General features: G+C 43.3%; 1 protein-coding gene across 19 annotated transcripts in view; it reads left to right on the top strand.

The window, feature by feature from the left end:
- Positions 1 to 20879, top strand: part of FARS2 (phenylalanyl-tRNA synthetase 2, mitochondrial) — a 632301-nt gene that overhangs the window by 464777 nt on the left and 146645 nt on the right. The window contains exon 9 of one of the 19 annotated variants that reach the window (XM_058733122.1): positions 18058 to 18147. The exons of the other annotated variants lie outside the window; for them this stretch is intronic. Coding sequence (XP_058589105.1) covers positions 18058 to 18147 — 90 coding nt within the window. The remainder of the gene's footprint in view (positions 1 to 18057; positions 18148 to 20879) is intronic. 19 annotated transcript variants of the gene reach the window in all.

Raw genomic sequence — 20879 nt, 5'->3', positions numbered from 1 at the left:
TGTGTGGGCCAGTATGTTCATTGCACTGCTTGATATAATGACCAAAACTGTTCCTCAATTGAAGACTGAGTAAATAAAGTTTAGAATGTTCATACTACAGAACACTAGTTGTTATTATAAACAATTATATCCAACAATAAGAAAAGATGAATAAGACATGTTGAAAGAGCATTGTATAGGAGATTTCATTTTCTGTTTTTTGTGCATCGATAATATCTAAAAAGACACAAAGGAGATTGTTAACAATCGTTACCTCCACAGCAGGGGACTAGAATTGGGGATATCTTTATCTCTTCAGTTCATACCACCTTCTGTATAATTCAGAATTTTTACTATTAGCATATATTATTTTTATGATAAAACAATAATTTTTAAAAATCCAGTATGGAAGACATTCATTTATTAGGCCCTATTTCAAGATGCAGCCCATATAAGTGGATCATCCTGGATTGACAGATAAAACTTACCCAACCATAGAGAACAGATATCAATGATTTAATAAACAAAAGGTAATAAAAATTTCAGCAAAACCAACTAGACTCTCTTGGGAACAAGTCTCTCCGGCTAGATGCTTTTTCAGTTTAGCAGAAATAGGAAAAAATAATTTTGGGGAAAGCACAGCTTCTGAGATGTCATCCAATTTCATGTATTTTAATGCCTTTTCTCCTGTTTACCAAAGTAACACGTTCATTGTCAGAATTTGGAAAATACCAAGAAACTCAAAGAAAACAAATTAAAACCTCACTAGGGCTTTATTTTTAATGGGCTGTAAAGGTAGACACAGATGACTATGTGATTATGTCTAAGCAGAAAGAGATGTTTGGGTGAAATGACCAATTACAATGAGTTTTGAAATTTCTTTTGAACTGCATTGTATGAGAGGTAAAGGAAAGACTGAGGGGTAGAGAATAGGAGGCTGTCTGAGAGTCTCAGAGAACTAAAAGCCTTCTTTGATTTCCAGCCAAGATAAGTTCACATCTGCCACTGAAGGGAATCCTAACCCAGCATGGTAGAAAACTATAGAGATGAAAAGACATCTAACTCCGTTGCACGAATGAGAAATTTGGGTCCAGTTTATTCAGTAAATTTAAAAATATTTATCAAGTACACAATGCAGTGCTCTTTCCACTTCGTGATAAGTGAGGCAAGAATATTTTCTGAGGACTCTGCTCATTATCCATTTGAGAAATAAGTATGACTTTGAATAAACAAAGACAAAATGATGAGATACCACTAAAGTTGATGACTCGCCTTCGAAGTGGTTTCAGGTCATCCTTATAATACTGTGCTCACACCCAACCTGTTTTACATTCATTTGCAGACTTCAAATATCTAATTTCAGGGTGAGGTTTAGCTGAGTGACATTAGAGCCCCCTGAACCTTCTCTGGTTTGGTGTGAAAAGTGAGAAGTCTGAAACGAATATCAAGCTACATCTTCAACTTAAAAGCAGCAGTTATTTTTTTTTAATTAAAAAAAATCACCCAATATAATTTGAATCTTAACAATAGGTTTGTGTCATGCTCTTTAGTTAAAACTCTGGATGTAGAAAACTGGCTTTGAGAGAGTTGGATTAAAGTAGAGACCAGAGGTTACAGCCAAATAATGATGCCTGGTTCTTGCTACCCATGATATGGAGGAACAAGGGAAAAAAGAAATAAACACTGTGGCCAAGAATACTTTAGAACTATCTTACTTACAAGAAGGAAAGCTTCAAGAGCTTAGGAAACCCTTCTGACATGAGGCCTTGTGAAGTTTCCCTACTGGGCCTGTGGGTTACATGAGTCATTAGTACTAGGATCTTTCAGAAACACCCCCCCCCCCATCCTTGGTCATTAAGGAGGGCACTTGTTGGGATGAGCACTGGGTGTTATAAGTAAGTGATGAATCACCGAGTTCTATTCCTGAACCAATACTACATGATATGTTAACTAACTTGAATTTAAAGAAATTTAAAAAATATACATCTATAACCTCTTCCAACAAAATGAATAATGGGAAAAAAATAAAAACAATGAATAAAAATCATATTTACTTTAAATCATTTTAAAAAGTTCATAAGGAAGAGAAAATACATTTATAGTACTGTATTGTACTTGTTAAAACATTTGTATGTAAATGGACTCATGTAGTTCAAACCTATGTTGTTCAAGAGTTAGCTGTAATTCAAAAATTAAATTGCTTAAAAATTATTTTTAGTGAGCTCAACTTTTAATTTTTGCTTGATATGAGAAAATAACTTTTAAATAACTGCTAGATATTCATTTGGATATTGTCAACATTTTTTTTTTCTTTTCAGCACTTGATGTAATAGATTGAATAACTTTTATAGAATTCAATATCACAAACTGTTAAACAAACAAGCAAACAAAAGGAATATCCCCCATTCTAAATAGAATTTGGACAGTTCATCAGCAGGCTCACCAGGCCACCAGGAGCCTCAGATCACCCCTGCCTGGTTGCTGGGACTAACCCACACAGAGTGAAGCCACTTGATCAGAGTATCCATCAGTAGAGATTGGCCAGTCTAATGTTTTGGTAACAAATAACCTGAAGGTCTCTGCCACATAACCCGACAAAAGCATATTTCTTACACTGAGAGCTGGGATTTCCCCTCTGGGCCGCTACTGGGACAGCCGGGGAGGGAAGAGTGGGCATGATTGCCAGCTTGGCTCACCCCACCTGCTCAGATTGTTACAGAGCCCTCTCAACTGCAAGGAGCAGACAGAGGAGGAAGTCCCCCATGTGCCTCCAAAGAAAGGAGAAGTGATTGATAGGTGAACAAGGAGTCTTTTCCACAAGGAGAATTCAAAGGCACTGGCATTCACACCCCTGTTGTGCTTTTCAATTACTCTAACTGCCCGGAAGGACCATGTACCAAAGTAGACTGCAGTTTTATACGGTCTTTGAGATGCTTCTAGGGACTTGTACAAGTGCACCCCTTAGCAACAGCATTAATGGGTGGCATTGAAGAAGGTAGGGTTACTTCCCCTAAGTGAGTCTGCTACGTCTCCTATCCCATTCCCTCGCCTTGAAATCTACTGAACTAAAGCATGCTTGATTCATCTTTAGAAAGCTCAGCTTTGATTATATCACCCCCTCACAGAGGTATTTGGTGGTTTACCATTGTCTATGGTTTTGCTACTGAAACTAGTCCATGGGCCAGCGGCATTCCCTGGGGTCTTGTTAAAACACAGAGTCTCAGGCCCCACTCTAGACCTACTGAATCAGAATCCGCGTCTTAACAAGATCCAGGGATTCATGTGCACATTCAACTTTGAAAAGCACTTATCTGGGGCACCTGGGTCAGTTAAGCATCTGACACTTGATTTCAGCTCAGGTTATCATCTCACAGTTCATGGGTTTGAGCCCTGCATTGGGGTCCATGCTGACAGTGCAGACGCTGCTTGGGATTCTCTCTCTTCATTTCTTGCTGCCCCTCTCCCACTCGTGTGTGTGTGTGCATGCGCATGCTCTCTAAGTAAATGAATAAACATTTTAAAAAATAAATAAAAAATAAAAAGCACTTATCCATAACACTGGTTCTCAGACATTAGCACATTCGAACTACTTGGAGGCTTTTAAAAATTGCTAACACCCAGTTTGCAGGTCTGGAGTGAGGCCTTGCACCAAGATTTTAAAAAGCTCCCAGGTGATTCTATCATGTAGCACAATTTGAGAACCACTGCTATACAGGGACCCAAGTGACATTCACAGCCACCATTAGTGTGTTCCACAGAACCTTCCCAGTGCCATTTCACTGTATTTTGGACTGGACTCCGATCCTCCAATGCATTCTACACTTTTATAGAATGTGCAATTCCAGTCTGTAATCAGAATTCACCAGGCATTATCTGTGTCTTCCCTAATGACTGCAGAGGGCTTAGGGCCATCACATCTAAATTTAAAATGCCATAACTACAAGTCATGGAAATCCAAATACGTTAATTTACTAAATTGTCCATTTTAAGTATTTTCCTGATGGATAGAATTTAAAACTCAATTTCCCCTGATGACAGCAAGAGGTTACCTTATTATGTTACCATGTAACATAACGGGTTTTATTCTCTGTTGAACATCAAAAATATGGTAGATAATGAGATGGATGTGTTTACTTTTAAGTAACTTTGAGGGTTATATACAGAGGGATCTTTTTTCAAAACATGTAGCAATAGCTGTGATAATCTGCTTTTAATTATTCTCACTCCTTCAACTTACTGAACTTGTGATTGGTGACACATGTGTGAGAGACACCTGGCTTGGGGACAGAATCAAATAAAGACCCTCTTTGTTACCTTTCCTATTGAACTGAGGATGTCAGACATACAGACATCTACAAGGGGGTTTTTCCTGCCAGGCCCGCAGTTCACATAACAGAGCCCCCACTTTTGTGGGGGAACACACTCCTGTCACCCCAGTGCTGACATAGAACCCTGCTCATAGGTAGATCGTGTTCCTTCCCGAATGGCCTCCAAAGAGAGAAATACCTTTCTTTCTGCTTTTATATGAGCAAGGTGTTAATTTTCACCAAGACTTTTACGGGCACAGCAAGCAGTAGTTGCCTTTCCATGTGAACATTAAATAAGATTCAGGGTTTGAAAAGCCTACCTCAGAGGCTCAGAGGATCTATGGGATTTGCTGGGCCGTGGCAGACAAATGGACTGCCCATCTGTGACAAGCTTGCAATCGCGGTGGGCCCTGGTGTCGGGAGGGACGGGATCCTCTAATTCATCGGGATTACCTGGGCTCTGCTCCTGGCAGCCTTTGGAGAGTTAGAGCCTCGCCTGTGCCTGTCTCTGGAAAGGCCGTTGGTGACACATGGGGAATCCTGATATTAGCAGCGTCTGCCTCTGGCTGCCGGGCACATTGCCCTCAGCATGGGGCCCTGCACAGCCTGGAGGCGGGCGCTTGTCCATTACAGAAGCCTGCAGGTGAAACTGACGTTATTGGTGAATACAAATGGCTGCAGTTGGGACTTCATATTGGCTTTTACTAGACGAGGGACACACACAACAACTTTGGACAGGGGCAGAATAGAGGACTCCAGTGACATTTCAGAAACTTCAGAATCCAGAGCAACATTGCTGATGTCAGGAACTGACAGTCACAGCGCTGGCAGTACCTTTGCTTTGCTTTTTTCTCTGGCTTCGTCCCTAAAAGAATAATAGAAATGGAGAAGAATTAGTCATTAAATGGAGTAAATTAAAAGCAGGGAGCCGTTAACTTTATGTCAACTTTAAGATAACATCAGTAAATAAAAGGGCTAATTGAAATTCTTGGTATATTCTAATAAGAACTTTTTTATTAAGTTATTTTGCGCTTTAGCGGTTACTCGTGGCATGTGGTTGAGTGCAGCGCTCTTCGTTACTCATTTTTATTAACGCACAGTAAATATTAAAACAGATCTTGGGAGCAATAATGAGGTGAGAAATAGATGTGACTTGTCAAATATAAAATAAAGCAGTTCGTAACATGTGTGCTCTTATCCCATTTCCAGATTCATACTGGCTACTTCTTAACCTAGTGTAGCCTTTCTCTGACTTCTGTTTTATTATATTGTTGTTCTTGACATCTTGCCAAATTAGAATTTTGTGCTAACTTATAAAATGTACCCCGAAATCTGGGACTTTTGAAAGCTCATGGTACATATCCCTCGTAAGTGTTTCATTAAGAGTAAGCAGTGGTGCCTGGGAGTGCTCTGTCGGTTAAGCGTTCGACTTCAGCTCAGGTCATGATCTCACGGTTTGTGAGTTCAAGCCCTACGTCGGGCTCTGTGCTGACAGCTCAGAGCCTGGAGCTGCTTCAGATTCTGTGTCTCCCCTTTCTCTTCTCTCTCTGCCCCTCCCCCGCTTGTGCTCTGTCTCTCTCTGTCTCTCAAAAATAAATAAATAATATAAAAGAGTAAGCAAATCAACAACAAAAAACTTTTAACATTTTTCTCCCTGTTGGAAATTATGTTTAAAAAGCATAAAGCTTTTTAATTGTGATCTCAGAAATATTTTAAAGTGTTCTTTTAGCAAAATACATGCTCAACCAGATTTCCAGTAATATTTTCTTTAATATTGAAAAAAGTGGCAAACTTTTTGAGGAGACAGTACCTGCAGAGATAATGACATCTATTTTGATCAACCTTAATTAATTGGAATGTTCTATGAAGTGTATGTTCTGATTAGTTCAATATTTTTTGTAATGAGAATTAACACAGAAAACCCTTTTAGTTTCTCTTTGTATTTATCTTTCTATGGTGACGTGTGTACCTTCTGCCTTAGTAAGTAGATAAAATTTAGCTTTAACCTTTCTTTGATAATTGAAATGTTTTTCTGATGGGCTACGATCACAGATATTTCTAGAACTTGTGGAAAGGCAATTCACTAATTTCATGAATTAATTTAAGTCAGCTTTTATTGTAAAATTTTAGAAGGCTAGGAATTTGGGGCTAAGGTTGGACTGTCCCTAAGCCATATTTAAGGACTTTTTATTTGTTTAAAAACAAATGCTCAGTCTACCATCTTCTAAAAGTGAAATAAGACAGCAAAATAAAGCTTGTCTGAGGATTCTGGTTCCTTGGATTTAACTTAATTAAGACTTTTGATGACAAATGTTTTGGTTTTCCCTTTCCTTCAGTATACTGCCATGTCCCCAGAGACTGGGGACTGAGATAATGAGAGGTAGGAGGCCTAAGCTGGATGGCTCCCATGGTGAGTCCTGCAAGGGACTGGTGGTTCAGGAAGGCCTGGCTGGGCTCCTTTCTTGTGTACCCTCTGGTTGTCACTGTCCCCACAGTTGCCCCTTGGGAACACCAGAGAATTTTACAGAGCGGGACTTTGGCAGAACTTTCATACCTGTTGGTCTGGTTTAACGGATATTGGTTTTTCAAGATTTTTGACATCCTTCTGCTTCAAAACAAAATGAGGTCTTCTCAGGCTTGAAAACTTCCACAGGCAAAATTTAAAGGAGGGAAGGGAAGAAGGGAAGGAAATTACATAGGGACATATTATTTTCCTTTAAATTCCCATTTAATAAGATTCAGACAATGGTTAAAAACAAACGTAGCTGTCAGGTCTTGTGGCTTGTATGTCGTGGTTCCAAAGAATGATGAACCTCCGGTCGGCCCCTGCAGTGGCAGGTTTTCATCGTGGGTTATGATTCTAAAGGCATAGATTTAACTCTAATCAAACAACATCAGTTCAGCTCAACACATTTTTGTTGTGTGCTTCCTGTCTGCTAGGTGCTAAAAGGTCCCCACTCTCTGGTGCTCAAGATCGAGTACACTGCTTTGTAAAATAAGTTTCGTGGATCCCTGGGGGTCTCTGGCAGGCATACTAGTGGGTCTGTTGGCAGTTGACAATTTTAGAGGAAATGTAAAATATAAGATAATTGAGATTTTTGTAGGTTCCCTTTGTATTCTTACTAATGGGTCTTTAGCAGGTATATGTTTTATCCCACAGCTCTGGATATGAGACATGACACCTTCCTTTATTTGTCAAAATATGATTTTATCAGTCTCCCACTCCTACCTCTACCCCACCCCACCACCACGCCTGCCTCTTCCACACACATACACCATATCACCTGAAGGCCTTGCAAATTTGGGAAGGAGCACTCCTCTGCAGCCACAGCACACGGGTCATAGCTGTGATGTGTTCTGTGTCCAAGCCTGGATCTCTTGAAGGCAGACAGGTCCTTCTCTGCTTCTGTGCAGAGCTGGGCATGAGGATCTTTCCCAGGACTCCAGAAACTTCAGCTTTTGTTGTTGAGTCCACACTGCATCCCTGAGCTCTCCCAAGGGTCCTGCCACCCCCTGGGAGGTGCTATGCTGACATGGACCACTGGCTTCCCTTTCTCTCAGGACCCTCCAAACCTGCTGCACTTTCATTGTCTGTGCCCCCTATTCTGCCTCAGACCCAGCCGCCTCCCTCCCCTCCACCTGCAGCCTTCCCTGGAAAATCCTGTGTCACCTCCCTTCAGTTAGAAACATGGTGCTGGGCTCTCCTTTTTATGACTGATAGGGATGATTAGAGGGTTTAGTTTTTCTTAATTTTAACACTGGTCAGATTTTTTTTTTCTTAATACATCATGGTGATAAAGGGTATTAAATATTTAACATACACTCCAAGGACTGTCTTATTTACTTCTCAACTATCTACAAATGTATTTTTGTCTCATTTACAAGTTAATATTTACATATACTAAATTTGCCCTTTAGTGGTTGGATCTTGGGTTCAGAATGACTCATTGAAGTCCAAAAAAAAGGGGGGGAGGATAATATGAATCCTAGAAATCAAATCAACATGCAAATGGTAATAGTCCACAGGTTTATAATGTGAGCATGGATGGTCAGTCTGCAAGTCGGATGATTTCCCAAAAGCTGCCAAAAAAAGAAGCATACAAATAGGAAGTATGATAATGAATATCTAAAATTTTGAACTTATTTGCACTGGGAGCCATTCAGCCCCAGCTTTGGTAATTATCATGGAATCCTGGTAAATAGTTTCCTTCTCTGTAAATGCAGATGATAATGGAACTTACCTCAGAGTTGTTGTAACGAATAAACGAGTTAATATATATGGAATGCTTTTGTACACACTTATGTGCTGTCTGTTATTGTTATTGCCATTTTTATCAATGTTATTAACATAAGGCAGGCATAGTGATCTCTATAAGCTTCTTGCGTTTTTCCGAACAAATGAAAATATTGATGCTATTGGCACACAAGTGGTAAATGTCATTAGAGATGAAGACGTGGGGGCGCCTAGGGAGCTCAGTCAGTTGAGCTCTGACTTCAGCTGAGGTCATGATCTCGCAGTCTGTGAGTTCAAGCCCCATGTCGAGCTCTGTGCTGACAGCTCAGCTCAGAGCCTGGAGCCTGCTTTGGATTCTGTGTCTCCCTCTCTCTCTGCCCCTCCCCTGCTTATTCTCTCTCTCTCTCTCTCTCTCTCTCTCTCTCTCTCTCTCTCTCTCTCCCTCCCTCCCTCCTTCCCTCTCTCTCCCTCTCTCTCCCTCTCTCTCCCTCTCTCTCCCTCTCTCTCCCTCTCCCTCTCCCTCTCCCTCTCCCTCTCCCTCTCCTTCTCCCTCTCCCTCTCCCTCTCCCTCTTTCCCTCTCAAAAATAAATAAACATTCAAACATTTTTTTTTTAAATGATGAAGAAGTGACCAGAATTGTAGCAGTTTCACTCAAGAGTTGTAAAAGTTTGTGCAAGTTACAATCTGGTCAAATAAACCATATAGTAAACATAGCAAATGTGTCAAAACTCTGAAATTTTCAAAACGTGAAATTATCACTTTTTTTAAGTCTGCAACGTTAAGTATTTGAAGATCCATATATTTCAGCTTAACATGCTCAGAGGAAAAGCAGAGTGAGCTACTGACACAAAGTCCTCTGCTGAGTGACAGTGCAGACACCACACGCTCTTGGTTGTGTATACTGTGAAGGGCAGTTCTGCTCCATGAGTGTGTCAGCTTCCTGCTGGGGCCACTGATGTTCCTCCCCACACAGGGGCGGGGTCCAGGGTGAGGAGGAGGATGGTGGGGATGGGGCAGGTGGATGAAATACTGGGTAGCTTTCTCTTGTATCTGTCCCCTCAAACTCAAGCCATGAAGTGATGTCCATTATTTAATGATTATTCCAGGCATGCTGTAGATTGGAAAGAGTACTTACTTTCATTACTGATCCACCACGACCTGACCAGAAGGAAGGGGCTTCTATCCAAGAAAGAAACTGCACCCAAATGCCAGGGCGACACGCTGGCAAGCCCTGGCAGAGCATTGACCACATGCTTCTTGTGTCCTGTGTGCACACAAGCCCCCCCGCCCCAAGAAAGAATGACAGTGGGAGAGAGACCATGGGTACTGTACTTCCCTGCTCTATCCTGAGGCCAGTTTTTAAAGAAAAGGGTGCTTGCAAAGAATTTTTCACTTATGTCAAAATTTTTATTGAGATATAATTTATATCCTACAAAATGAACTAATCTTAATTGTTCACATCTTTGAGTTTTGGCAGTTGTATATACCATGTATCCACCATCGAAAATAAAACATAGGACATTTCCATCACCCTAGAAAGTTCCCTCCTGTCCCTTCCCACTACTCACCCCTCTCCTCCGAGACAGCCACTCTAACTTCAGTCACTGTAGGGGAGTTTCTTCTGCTTTTGCACTTCGTAGAAATGGAATTTGATTCATTAGCTTCATGAGTTTTGAAGTAAGAGTTCAGGTAGAAGGATTTCCTGGTGACAGGGAGCATGCTGGCAGAAAGCCTTTCTGTGATTTCAAACACTTAACAAAATCACGGAGACATATTCAGCATTTTGAATAGCCTGAACCTGTCACTGAAATATTACACTTTTTAACTCTGAAGGTAGGATAATAGAATTCATTAAAAACAAAAACAAAATCAGAAAGAAACTGCAGTGCAAATGGCTTCTTATCTAAAAGTTTACATCTTTCCCTGTGTTTCTTTCTCTGTAGTCATGGGAAAAGGAAATCTGGAAGCACTGAAGGCCAGAGTTGCTAACTACATCCAAATGCTACTATAGGAAGTACTTTGTAGAAAGAAAGGCAATCAAAGGATAGATTAGGAATTGGCCCACTGTCTTCTTCCTCCTGAATCAGACACATTTAACCTTCTAGTTCCTGACTGTTTTCTGCTCATGGATTTAAGATCTGACTGATCCGGAGATAGTTTCCAATGAGGAAATTCACAGTGACCTGTGGATTGATCCCCATGCCTGCTGCTAACAAAGCTTCCAAACACTTGCCCTTGGGCCAAGCCACAGTAATTGGTCTCCAGGATTTTTATTCTAGTAGAAATAAAGAGTACTATTAACAATCAGGGTAATGGTTATAGTTAACATTTCTGAGACTCTGTGGCAGATAATTTCTCAGAGCATCACTTCCTATAATGCTCCCCATGTCAGCTTGCTGTCCCCAGCATACTTCGAGGGAACGGAGGGGCTTAGTGAGCAGCATGGCAGAGCCATGGCATGCACTGTGGCAGAGACCCCAGGGTTTGTGGCTGTGAATTCCCGCTCGTGAACACAGACACCAGAGAGGGGGCTGTGGCACGGTCTCACCATCCCTGCACTAAGCAGGTACCTTGCTGAGAGGGTTTGTGCTGACAGCAGCCAAAAATAATATTTACTTTAAAAATAGTTTCAGTTTTGTTAGCCAGCGTTTCTTCAACCTTTGAAAAAAATAACCAAATAATCCTGCCCATCTATGTGACAAATGCCCTTAAAGTGGCCCTTGGATGCCAGGAAACCTTGGTCCACCAGAGAAGTTAAGGGTTGATGTAGCTGGGCCTGGCAGGTAGGAAGAGCAGGAGTTGTTTCAGTCCTGTGAAAATGGAAGTGCCAAGGGTCTTAGTCTTTAAAAACTGGGGAATCTCCCTCCCTCTGCTACTCTCCTTGTGGCTTCCCTTGGTTTTTATGTAATCTCTCCCCATCTAGGCCAAAGGCATCACTTGGGATAAGAACAGGGAAGTATGTTTAGGGAACCCCTCTTTTTTTTTAGTTTGTTTGTTTGTTTGTTTGTTTGTTTTGAGAGAGACTGCGCAAGTGAGGGAAGGACAGAGAGACAGGGAGAGAGAATCCCAAGCAGGTTCTGCACTGTTGGCACAGAGCCCGACACAGGGCTTGAACTCATGAAACCGCAAGATCATGACCTGAGCCTAAACCAAGAGTCAGACGCTTAACCAACTGAGCCACCCGGGCACCCCGGGAACCCCTCTTTCATAAGTTCCTCTGCTGCCTTCTGGGTGTGCTGGCCAGACTCACACAGCACCCCTGCTGCTTTGGCTGGCTCTCCAGTTTCTGATTCCTCTTCTGCCATCCCCTGATGTGAGGCTTCTCTCCCTCCTGCTTACCCACTCCTCCAGCATCAGTAGCGACCCTCTTCCGACAGCTCCTCACTCTGCTTCCACAGCAGGCTTGTCTGCAGAGCCTCAGCCCCACATCTCCAGCTGTCTGCACCTGGGTTGAACATACATAAATGGGGCTCATTTTGGCCTTCTGACCTCTTACCCTTCTAAATGGCTTCAGCCTTCTCTGCATCACCTGGGCCTGGGACCTCATTCTCACCTACCCCCCCCCCCCACCCCCACCTCCTCCCATCTGCCTTCCTTTCTCTGCTCACTTTCATCCCTGCCTTTTCCTCCTTCCACCTGGATTGTCAGCTCAGGGCACTCATGTTCCTGTTACCTTCTGTTACAGCTACTACTTCGGCAGCCTCCAACTTGCTTCCCTTTGTCTGTATCCTGACCTTCCTAATTCATCCTAAACATCGCTGTCCAACTAATCTTCCTGGAAGACAGACCTGGAAACCTCCCTGCTAAGAAATGCATGGTGGTTCTCCAGTGTCTCTACCAAAACCCAAGTGGCTTATTCTAATGCCTAGGGCCCTTTCGAGCCCACCTAGCTTAGTCAGCTTGTGTTGCTATAAGAAGAATACCATAGAGTCAAGGCTGAAACAACAGACTTTTATTTCTCACGGTTCTGGAAACTCAAAGTCCAAATCAGAATGCCAGTATGGTTGTGTTCTGGTGAGGGCTCTGTTCCTGGCTTCCTCACATGGCAGAGAGAGAGAGAGAGAGTCTCATCCCCTTATTTCCTTATAGGGGCACTTATCTCATCATGGCAGCTCCACCCTCATGACCTCATGTAACCCTAATCTAACCTCCCAAAGGCCCCATCTCCAGATACTGTCACATTGGGGTTGATATTACAACATATGATACAGACATTCAAAGCATAGCACCGTCATATTCTCAGTGTTATTTCCTTTTGTTTTCCCACTTATGTAGCCTCTGCTCCATCCCTGGGATTGTTCCTGCTTAAACACGGGTGAGCACCTCACCTGTTGCTCATGACTGTCATTCTGCATCAACCCCTCTCTGCCTGTTGAGCTCTTTCTTGCCTTTCACTAACCATCTTGAATGCTTATTTCCCAGTCTCTTGTGCTCTCTCCCTCCTCTGAACCTCAATCACACTTTGCAGTTGATTCCTTGTTGATGATCATTATCTTAGCCTTCCCTATGCAACAGTGACAGGATTATCTTCCTCCCTCCATTAGATGGCAAGCTTTCCAAGGGCAGAGGCTGTGTCTGGGTCACTGTCACATCCCTTGCATATCCCTTAATTCAAGGGCAATAGCTCTTGAATTAAATGTGGCCAGTGCTGCCCCCAATAGTTCAGATACCCTCCCCCCATTCCACCATAGTGATGCTCACTTCCAAGAGTCTTGCAGGTCACTGGGCATGGCTGACAGCCTGTGCTGCTTACCTGCCACGAATGAGCCCTGAGAGTAGCCAGTGAGGCAGCTCTTTTAAACCCAGAGCTCTGTCAACTGTTGGGTTTCCAACAAGGAAGACCATATTTAACTTGCCTTTGAATGAGAGCTTTGGCTACTATGCTTTTGTAGTAAGGAAGCCATTTGCTAATACTGGCCACCTTTTACCTTCCCTGTGTGGTTCCTTATTGTTTACGACTGAGAACTGCATTCAGCATACTCCCGCCATCACTCTTCCACTATTCATTCTTTTACTACTTCTTCAGCCTTGAGATTTGCCAGATGTTGCTGGACGAGATGATCGGAAAAGCAGTTAGAGCTTTTGTGAGACTTTGAGGCAGTGGGGGAAATGGCAGTCTTTCCATCCATTTATGAAGCTCCCATTGTTTCCATCACTGCAGTCAGGAAGCCTGTAATAAGGACTCAGCAGATACAGCCTTGCTTTCTCCAAAGTGCCTTGACGAACCAAAATGTTCTGCTTTAACCAAGGCACAGTTAGCCCAGGACCTTGTAAGTGCTTGTTCTTACTCACTTTTATTCCTTTGTGTGTCCTTTCCCGCTTTCTTTTATTAGGTACGTGCTTGATATCATCGCCCTGTTGCCATATTTGCTGAAAGAAACTAATGTGTCCGCGTGGTCTCCCGTGGACCCGTCTGCGGCTAGCAGCGTGGGCCGACCCCACGCAGTGCTGGCAACATGGGTTTCACTCCTAAAAGCAGCTTCTCATTAACAGTTGGGGAACAGCCATTATTCCAATAGTACATGGATTTGAAAAACAAATTCAGCATCTGAGAGTGAAGCGAAGTCAGAAGTTCACTCTAAAACAGCGCCAGGACCTCTGACAACACATTAAGAATCAGAAAACCTTGATGCCAGTACTGGTTTCACCTCCTCCACATGTATGACCTTATAGGAAGCTTAGCTGCTTATGGTCAGATTACAGACCATTGAGATCATCTCCTCCAGCCCAGGCGCACAGACGTGCTCAAAGTCACACAGAACATTCTGCAGGATAGTCAAGACTAGAACCTCGGTCTTTTTAGGTCTAATCCAGGCGTTTCCTGCTCATGAAACCTTTGGAAACACAAATGTCTTCCTTAGGAGTAGATGGTGAGGAGCACCTCCCCCACTTCCCGAGGTAGAAAAGGGCAAATGAGAGCGCATGTGTAAATCCACCATGAAGATCCTGAAGCACTGTACTTTTCCTGTACAGGAGCTCATTTCCCTGCTTTCGTGCACCCAGCCTCCCAGTGCACATCTCACACAGGCCCCTCCATGTCCCAGGCGCTTTTTTAGGCTCAGGGGGCCCCAGAGATGAACAAGGCTCAGTCCCTGCCCTCAAGGGACCCACATTCCAAAGCAGAAGGCAAACATTTTTTGGGTAATCGCGGTGCAGAGGATACCTGCTCTAATTAAGGGATGCATTAAGCACTGTGCAGCACAGAGAAGGAATGCATTGGTTATTAATTCCTTATTGTCAGGATATTGTCAGGATATGTGCCTAACAAGGAAGGTGACATTTGAGTTAAACCTTAAAGAATGTGCAAGAATTCACCACGTGGAGCACATGGGGACGATGTTGTGGGTAGAATGAAAACTCACAAGCCTGGAAGTTTACGGTGTATTTGCAGAGCAGTGAACAGTCTGGTGTGGTGGCAAAATGCCCGGGCAGAAAGGTTTTGTACATGGTCTTCTAACTAACAAGCAGTCATTGTGGAAAATACCACCCGTGTTTTTGTTAGAAACTTCCATTCCTTAGATTGGCCCAGGAATATGGAATTTCCTTATGGTTCAAGCCTAAATCTATATATCTATATTCAGATTGATTCTGTCCTTCTTTGGCTTTTTTCTTTTCTTTTTTTTTTTTTTTTTTTTTGGCCTAATTTCACTCTATGAGTATTTGAGATCAGAGGAGCTCTGCTAGCCAGCCTCGGTCATTTCTCAGTAGATTCCTACATGGTCAGTTAGCTTCAGCTTGTCCCTTGGTCTGCCAGGACACAGGAATTCACAGGCAGGACCCCAGGCAGTTATCCTGAAGGGAATAGGGTGAAACAAGGGGCCACATTTGAAGTACTTCAGTGTAACTTAGCAGAGATCATGGTGTGCCCACTGAATGCAAAAGTTCTGCAACAAACAGTTGCCGAAACTGAACTCTGGGTGCTGCTCCTTGGCACCTTTTCTACTCTAGGTGCTACTTTCCCGCCCCTGGTTGAAGGAGGACAGAAAATGTGGTCGCATTAACTGGCGTAGAGAGGAGTCGGTGGTTCTGGGTTGCAAGTTACAGGTAGATCTACCATTTGGGGGAGGCCGATGTGCACCATGAAAAGAAAATTCCCTTTGCAGTATTTCTGATTGACAGTGAATGACACGCTTACATCTGAAACATATTCTTTCCTTTGGTGGAAGTCTCCTAAATTTTAAAAATTTGTTTGCAAGTCGTTAACACCTGTGTCACAGTTTTGGGAATAAGGCTGCTAAGGCCTGAAGGCAATGGAATTGAGACCCAGAAGAAAATGATGGTTTCCTATTTATGTTCCATAAGGATGTATACTGCGTGTGTGTGTGTGTGTGTGTGTGTGTGTGTGTGTGTGCACACGTGCAATGTGTCACTCCCTCTGATATAGTTGAGATGTAGGGAAGACTCTGAGTAGAGCCCCAGGGGGGCATTTTCAGCCATTCTTTTCCACCGTCTTCCCTTGTTAGCTGAGTGAGTTTCTCAGCTATTGGTGAGTGCTCATATTAACCAGCACTTCTCAGCTTGCCTAGGATGAAGGGAAAATCGTATGAAATCAACTGTTCTCCTGTGGGCTATTAAAGCTGCTTTGACATGTGCACATCACTCAGGTGGGCTGTTTTCATTTAAAATCCTTGGTCATCGCTGGCTGACACAGGCCCTTGGCTCCTGAGGTGTGCCTGGTGAGGCAGCCCTCTCCCCAGCAGCTGTCTGATCATCCTGTAGCTGTGCAGGAAGGCATTTTGGCTTTCTCAGCCTCCCAGCTTCATACTAGTTAGGTTTGACACCTCCAGCACCCTCATATGTGATGTAGACAGGTTCGCCCTGCTCATATGATGCCATGTGGCCCAAGCTGTGTTCCTCACTTGAAGGAGGTGACTCACTGCACATCACTGGGATAACACTATTGAGTATCCCAGGAAAGTCAATCACAAATGGTTCTAAATGGGACCCTTTATAAATAGTGAACTTCAGAACTTCGGCTCAGGCCAAGATAGGGTAACAGAGAGTGAATTTACCTTCCCAACTCAGAAGACTAAAAATCTAGACATAATATACAAAACAGTGGTTTGCAGACATTGGACCCAAGGTAGTACGGGGTCCCTGAGGGGAAACACCAGGGTAGGCCCTACAGTCCTCCCAGCTTGCTGCTGGAGGGGGGTCCGAGGCCACAACACAGGTAAGAGGACCCAGACAGAGCCCAGGAGTCTCTACTCTCAAGAGACAGAGTTAGGGAATCAGAGGCCAAGGCAGCTGGAATTCTCTAGGTAGAGTCCAAGAGGGAGCTGAGCTTCCCAGAGAGTGAGCTTTGGGGGTCTGCAGAGGCTTTCCCTTTGGTCCTCAGCAGGTACTGCTCAGCACTTGGTGTGAGGAAGCTACCAGCAACTGAGGAAAGAACCACAGGAAAGGAACAGACAGAACAATCTCTGAGGTCCTACAGGGCAGGGAATGGTTTGTGTTCCCACCAGCCAGAGTAGGAAAACCATGGCGATGGTAGTCAGAAGAGTAATCCCTCAGTGTTGGGGGAAAAGGATCCCTAGACTAAAGGCTGCCCTGGTCCTGACTAACAAAGCTTGGAAGCAAGCTCACAGGCTCCTTGGAGAGATGACAGATTCTAGGACTGCGGCAGGAAATACATAAGATGAGCCTGAAGTATCCTGTAGTGCCAGAAAAAGAAGAAAGTGCTCAAAAAAAGCCATGGAATTCACTGTTCCAGTCACACCTCTAGAAAGTAGCAGAGCCATGGTTCAAACTAAGGGATACCTGCCTATGAAGGCCATAGTCTTCCCACTGCAGTGCCTGCCTCTCCCTCCAGCCCCCTGCCACCTGTCCCCTCCCTGCTCTGTACTCCTGAGCCAGTTGGCGAGGCTGGGGAGAGCTCCTTCACCAATGTTGCCAAATGGCTGCTCCTTCTGCCAAATGGCTGCTCCACACGCACGTGTCCAGCGTGCACTAAGGAAGCTGTGACTAGTCGTGCTTGGTCCCAAAGCTCACGCTGCAGACAACACATGCCTGTACCATTCCAATACCTCTGCCTAAAATGGAGCATGCAGGAGGTATAGCTCTAGAACTGTCACTGTCACCAATATGAAGTGTCCATTCCAATAAGCTTTCTGAAAGGAAGAGAAAGTCAAGGGACAATGTATGACCTGCTTCCTAGCTTAGGCTGACCTCCAGTGCATGACCACAGGACCTTTGGGGTCATGGCAGTGTGACACTATGGTGGCACTGCTGGGTTGGGACTTATTTGTTTGTTTGTTTCCACTTATTCTCTTTACCTTTCCCTGGGAATGGACAACATTGACAAGAAGGTGGCGAGTTGTGTACCTGTAGGCGAGGATGCACTGTGTTCCCAGAGGTAGCGGTGCTTTGGTCATAACACATCAACACATTTCTGTTTCAGTTACCCAGCCAGAAGAAGCCAAAGAGGTTATGCAAGTAAACTGGAAGAACACTACTCATTTTAGCAAACGTTAAAAATTTGTAAATTCTGGATATTATAACAATAACATCAAGTTTATTTTAGGTTCATTCTTTGGTAGGACATACTTGCTCACCTTACAAATGGAATGGAGCTCTGGAAAGATGAACACTTTGGAAGATAAAGTGAATTACCACATTGATTTTCTAAAGTACGTGACGATCTTACACATCCATAGCATATCAAATGCCCGTACCATTCAACATTTCTGATTGTCTTGCTGCACGTTGGTGGGCCCAGGGGGACGAGCAGTTTTCAAGTGGTGAGAGTGCTGAGTATCACAGCTCTACGTCAGCTTTCACAGGAGCCTTTGCATGTTTGGACTGGCCACTGCAGATGTGGGAGAGGCACTTTGACCCCATGGCCCCAGGGGGAATCTGGCACGAGCATGGAGCACCTGCCCAGCCAAATGGCCGTCCATAGCGCAGAGCAGAAGGGCATACATAACACGGTCTTGCTCTACCATGTTTTTCAAAGCCATGAAATTTAGTCCATGTGTTTAAATCTCTCCTTGGCTGATTGCCTTGTGCAGTTGATATGTACAGTACAACAAAATAAAAATAAAAAATCTGTTTTGGAGCAAACTTGAATGAGAAAGAATGCCGGAGTTCTGTGTGGAAAGCATGTGTGAGCATATAAATCCCATTGTGTGTGTGTGTGTGTGTGTGCGTGTGTGTGTGCGTGTGTGCGTGTGCGTGTGTGTACACACGCACACACACTCAAGCTGTGCTTTCGGAGTGCCATTTATAAAATATTTATCATGGTTTTACTGATTTAGGTTCATGTAGAGCCTTTGTTATTGAAAAGGAGCCACAGCACTTTGCTAATTTAAGATGCTAAGTGGGGGTATAAGAGTGAGAACCACAGATGACTGCGTTTGAATCCAGAGGGAAAGCTGGCAGTCCCATTAACATTAGCAACAAAATGCGGCCATCTCTGGGTTGAGCCAGTCTTATTCAAAGGCATCACCGAAGGAAAGGGGTCTAGAAGGATCATCTGTGGGCTTTATTCTTTTTTGTCCCAGCACTTGTGGCCTTTGGGGGCTCAGCCAGACTTTCTTCTGGCATGAAGCTGATTACTGCGGCTATAGTTGGTCTCCTTATATCTCACTGCTCCTCCCAAATCCCCATCTGTAGCCTGAAACCAAAAAGAAAACTCACTCACTCACTCACTCACAGAATACAGAAACTTTGAAGGATAATACCTCATATTAAGGAGAATCCTAACAACTGAGAAACACAAAGCCAACAAAACATCAGGAAGTGTCAGGAAGCTTTTATTGAGCATCTACTACTTGTTCATAATTACTGTGATTTCTGAGGGAGATACTGAAAAAATGGATGCTCCTGAAGGAGCTAATATAAGAAAACAAAAACAGTTGAGAATAACAATACGTAACTGTTTACTGAGCATTTCATACATGCCAAACACTATTCCACATGCTTTAAATGTATCAACCTCAGGGTGCCTGGGTGGCCTAGTCAGTTAAGCGGTCAGGCTCTGGATTTCGGCTCAGGTCATTATCTCGCAGTTCCTGGGATTGAGCCTCGTGTCCGGCTCTGCGCTGATGGCATGGCACCTGCTTGGGATTCCCTCCCAGTCTGTCTGCCCCCACCCCGCCCTTGCTTGCCCTCTCAAAAATATATTTTAAAAAAACTTAAAAAATAAATAAATAAAAACAAATGTATCAACCTCATTTAGCCCATATATACCTAGGTTCATGTAGAGTCTTTGTTATCCCCTATATTGTCCCCATTTTCCACCAGGAAGCTGAGATTCAAAGACATTAAATGCCTTGCCCAAGGTTACACAGCCAGTAACTGACAGAGCCAGGATTTGACCCAAAGGATCTATGATGGAGCCTACACATGTAAAAAATTTACAACACATGATCTGTTATCACCTGTATCCTTACCTACTCCCTCCCCAACATGAATTCTTTTTTTTTAAGTGTACAATTACGTGGCTTTTACTGTATTCTACAGAGTTGTGCATCTGTCAATTTTAGAAGATTTTTATAACCCCAAAAAGAAAGCCATCAACCCCCATCCCCCAGTATTGTAACCCTCCCCACCCCAGCCCTAAGCAACCACTGATCTGCTTCTTATTTCTGTAGATTTGCCTATTCTGGGCATTTCATGTACATGGAATCATGTAATGTGTGGTCCCTAGTGACTGTTTTCTTTCACTTAGCATAAAGCTTTCAAGATTGATCCATGTTGTAGCATGTGTCAGTACTTTGTTTCTTCTTATTGCTGAATGATGATAATAATAGGGCGAATAAATGTGGAGCATCTTTTCACACATTTATTTCTCCACTTATTCTTTTGGAGCTAATCCCATTTCATCCATAAACACCCATGTATGTACCTATAACAAAACAAGCAAAAAAGCGTTCTTCAAAAACCGTAACCACAGTATTTTTATCACTCCCTTAAAAAATATTTAATTATCAAATATATAGTCAGTGTTCAAATTTTCCTGTTTTCCCTGTTTGTTTCATACTTTCTTCTTTCAGTGGTTTGTTGAATTCATATCTAAACGAGGCCCATGCTTGCATTTGGTTGATACATCTCTTAGGCCCCTTTTTGTCTATGGTTCCTTTCTTCCTCTTTTCTTGGTAATTTTTCACTTGATCTTAGCCAAAAGGCCGAGAAGCGATTTTTTCTTGGTAATTTTTGTTGCTGAAGAAGTTAGGTGGTTTGCCCTATACAGTTTCCTACATTCTAAAACTTTCCCAGTTGCATCCCTGTGGTGTCATTTAACAGGTTCTTCTAGCCTCTGTATTTCCTGTAGTAGTTGGATATAGAGACTTCATCAGATTTAAATTTGACTGTTTTGTGGGGAGGCAAGACTATTTCATGGGTGGTGATCTGTACTTCT

Source organism: Neofelis nebulosa, chromosome 6 (genome assembly GCF_028018385.1).
Source record: "Neofelis nebulosa isolate mNeoNeb1 chromosome 6, mNeoNeb1.pri, whole genome shotgun sequence".
Classification (NCBI taxonomy): domain Eukaryota; kingdom Metazoa; phylum Chordata; class Mammalia; order Carnivora; family Felidae; genus Neofelis; species Neofelis nebulosa.
This window is presented reverse-complemented; position numbering and strand designations above follow the sequence as displayed.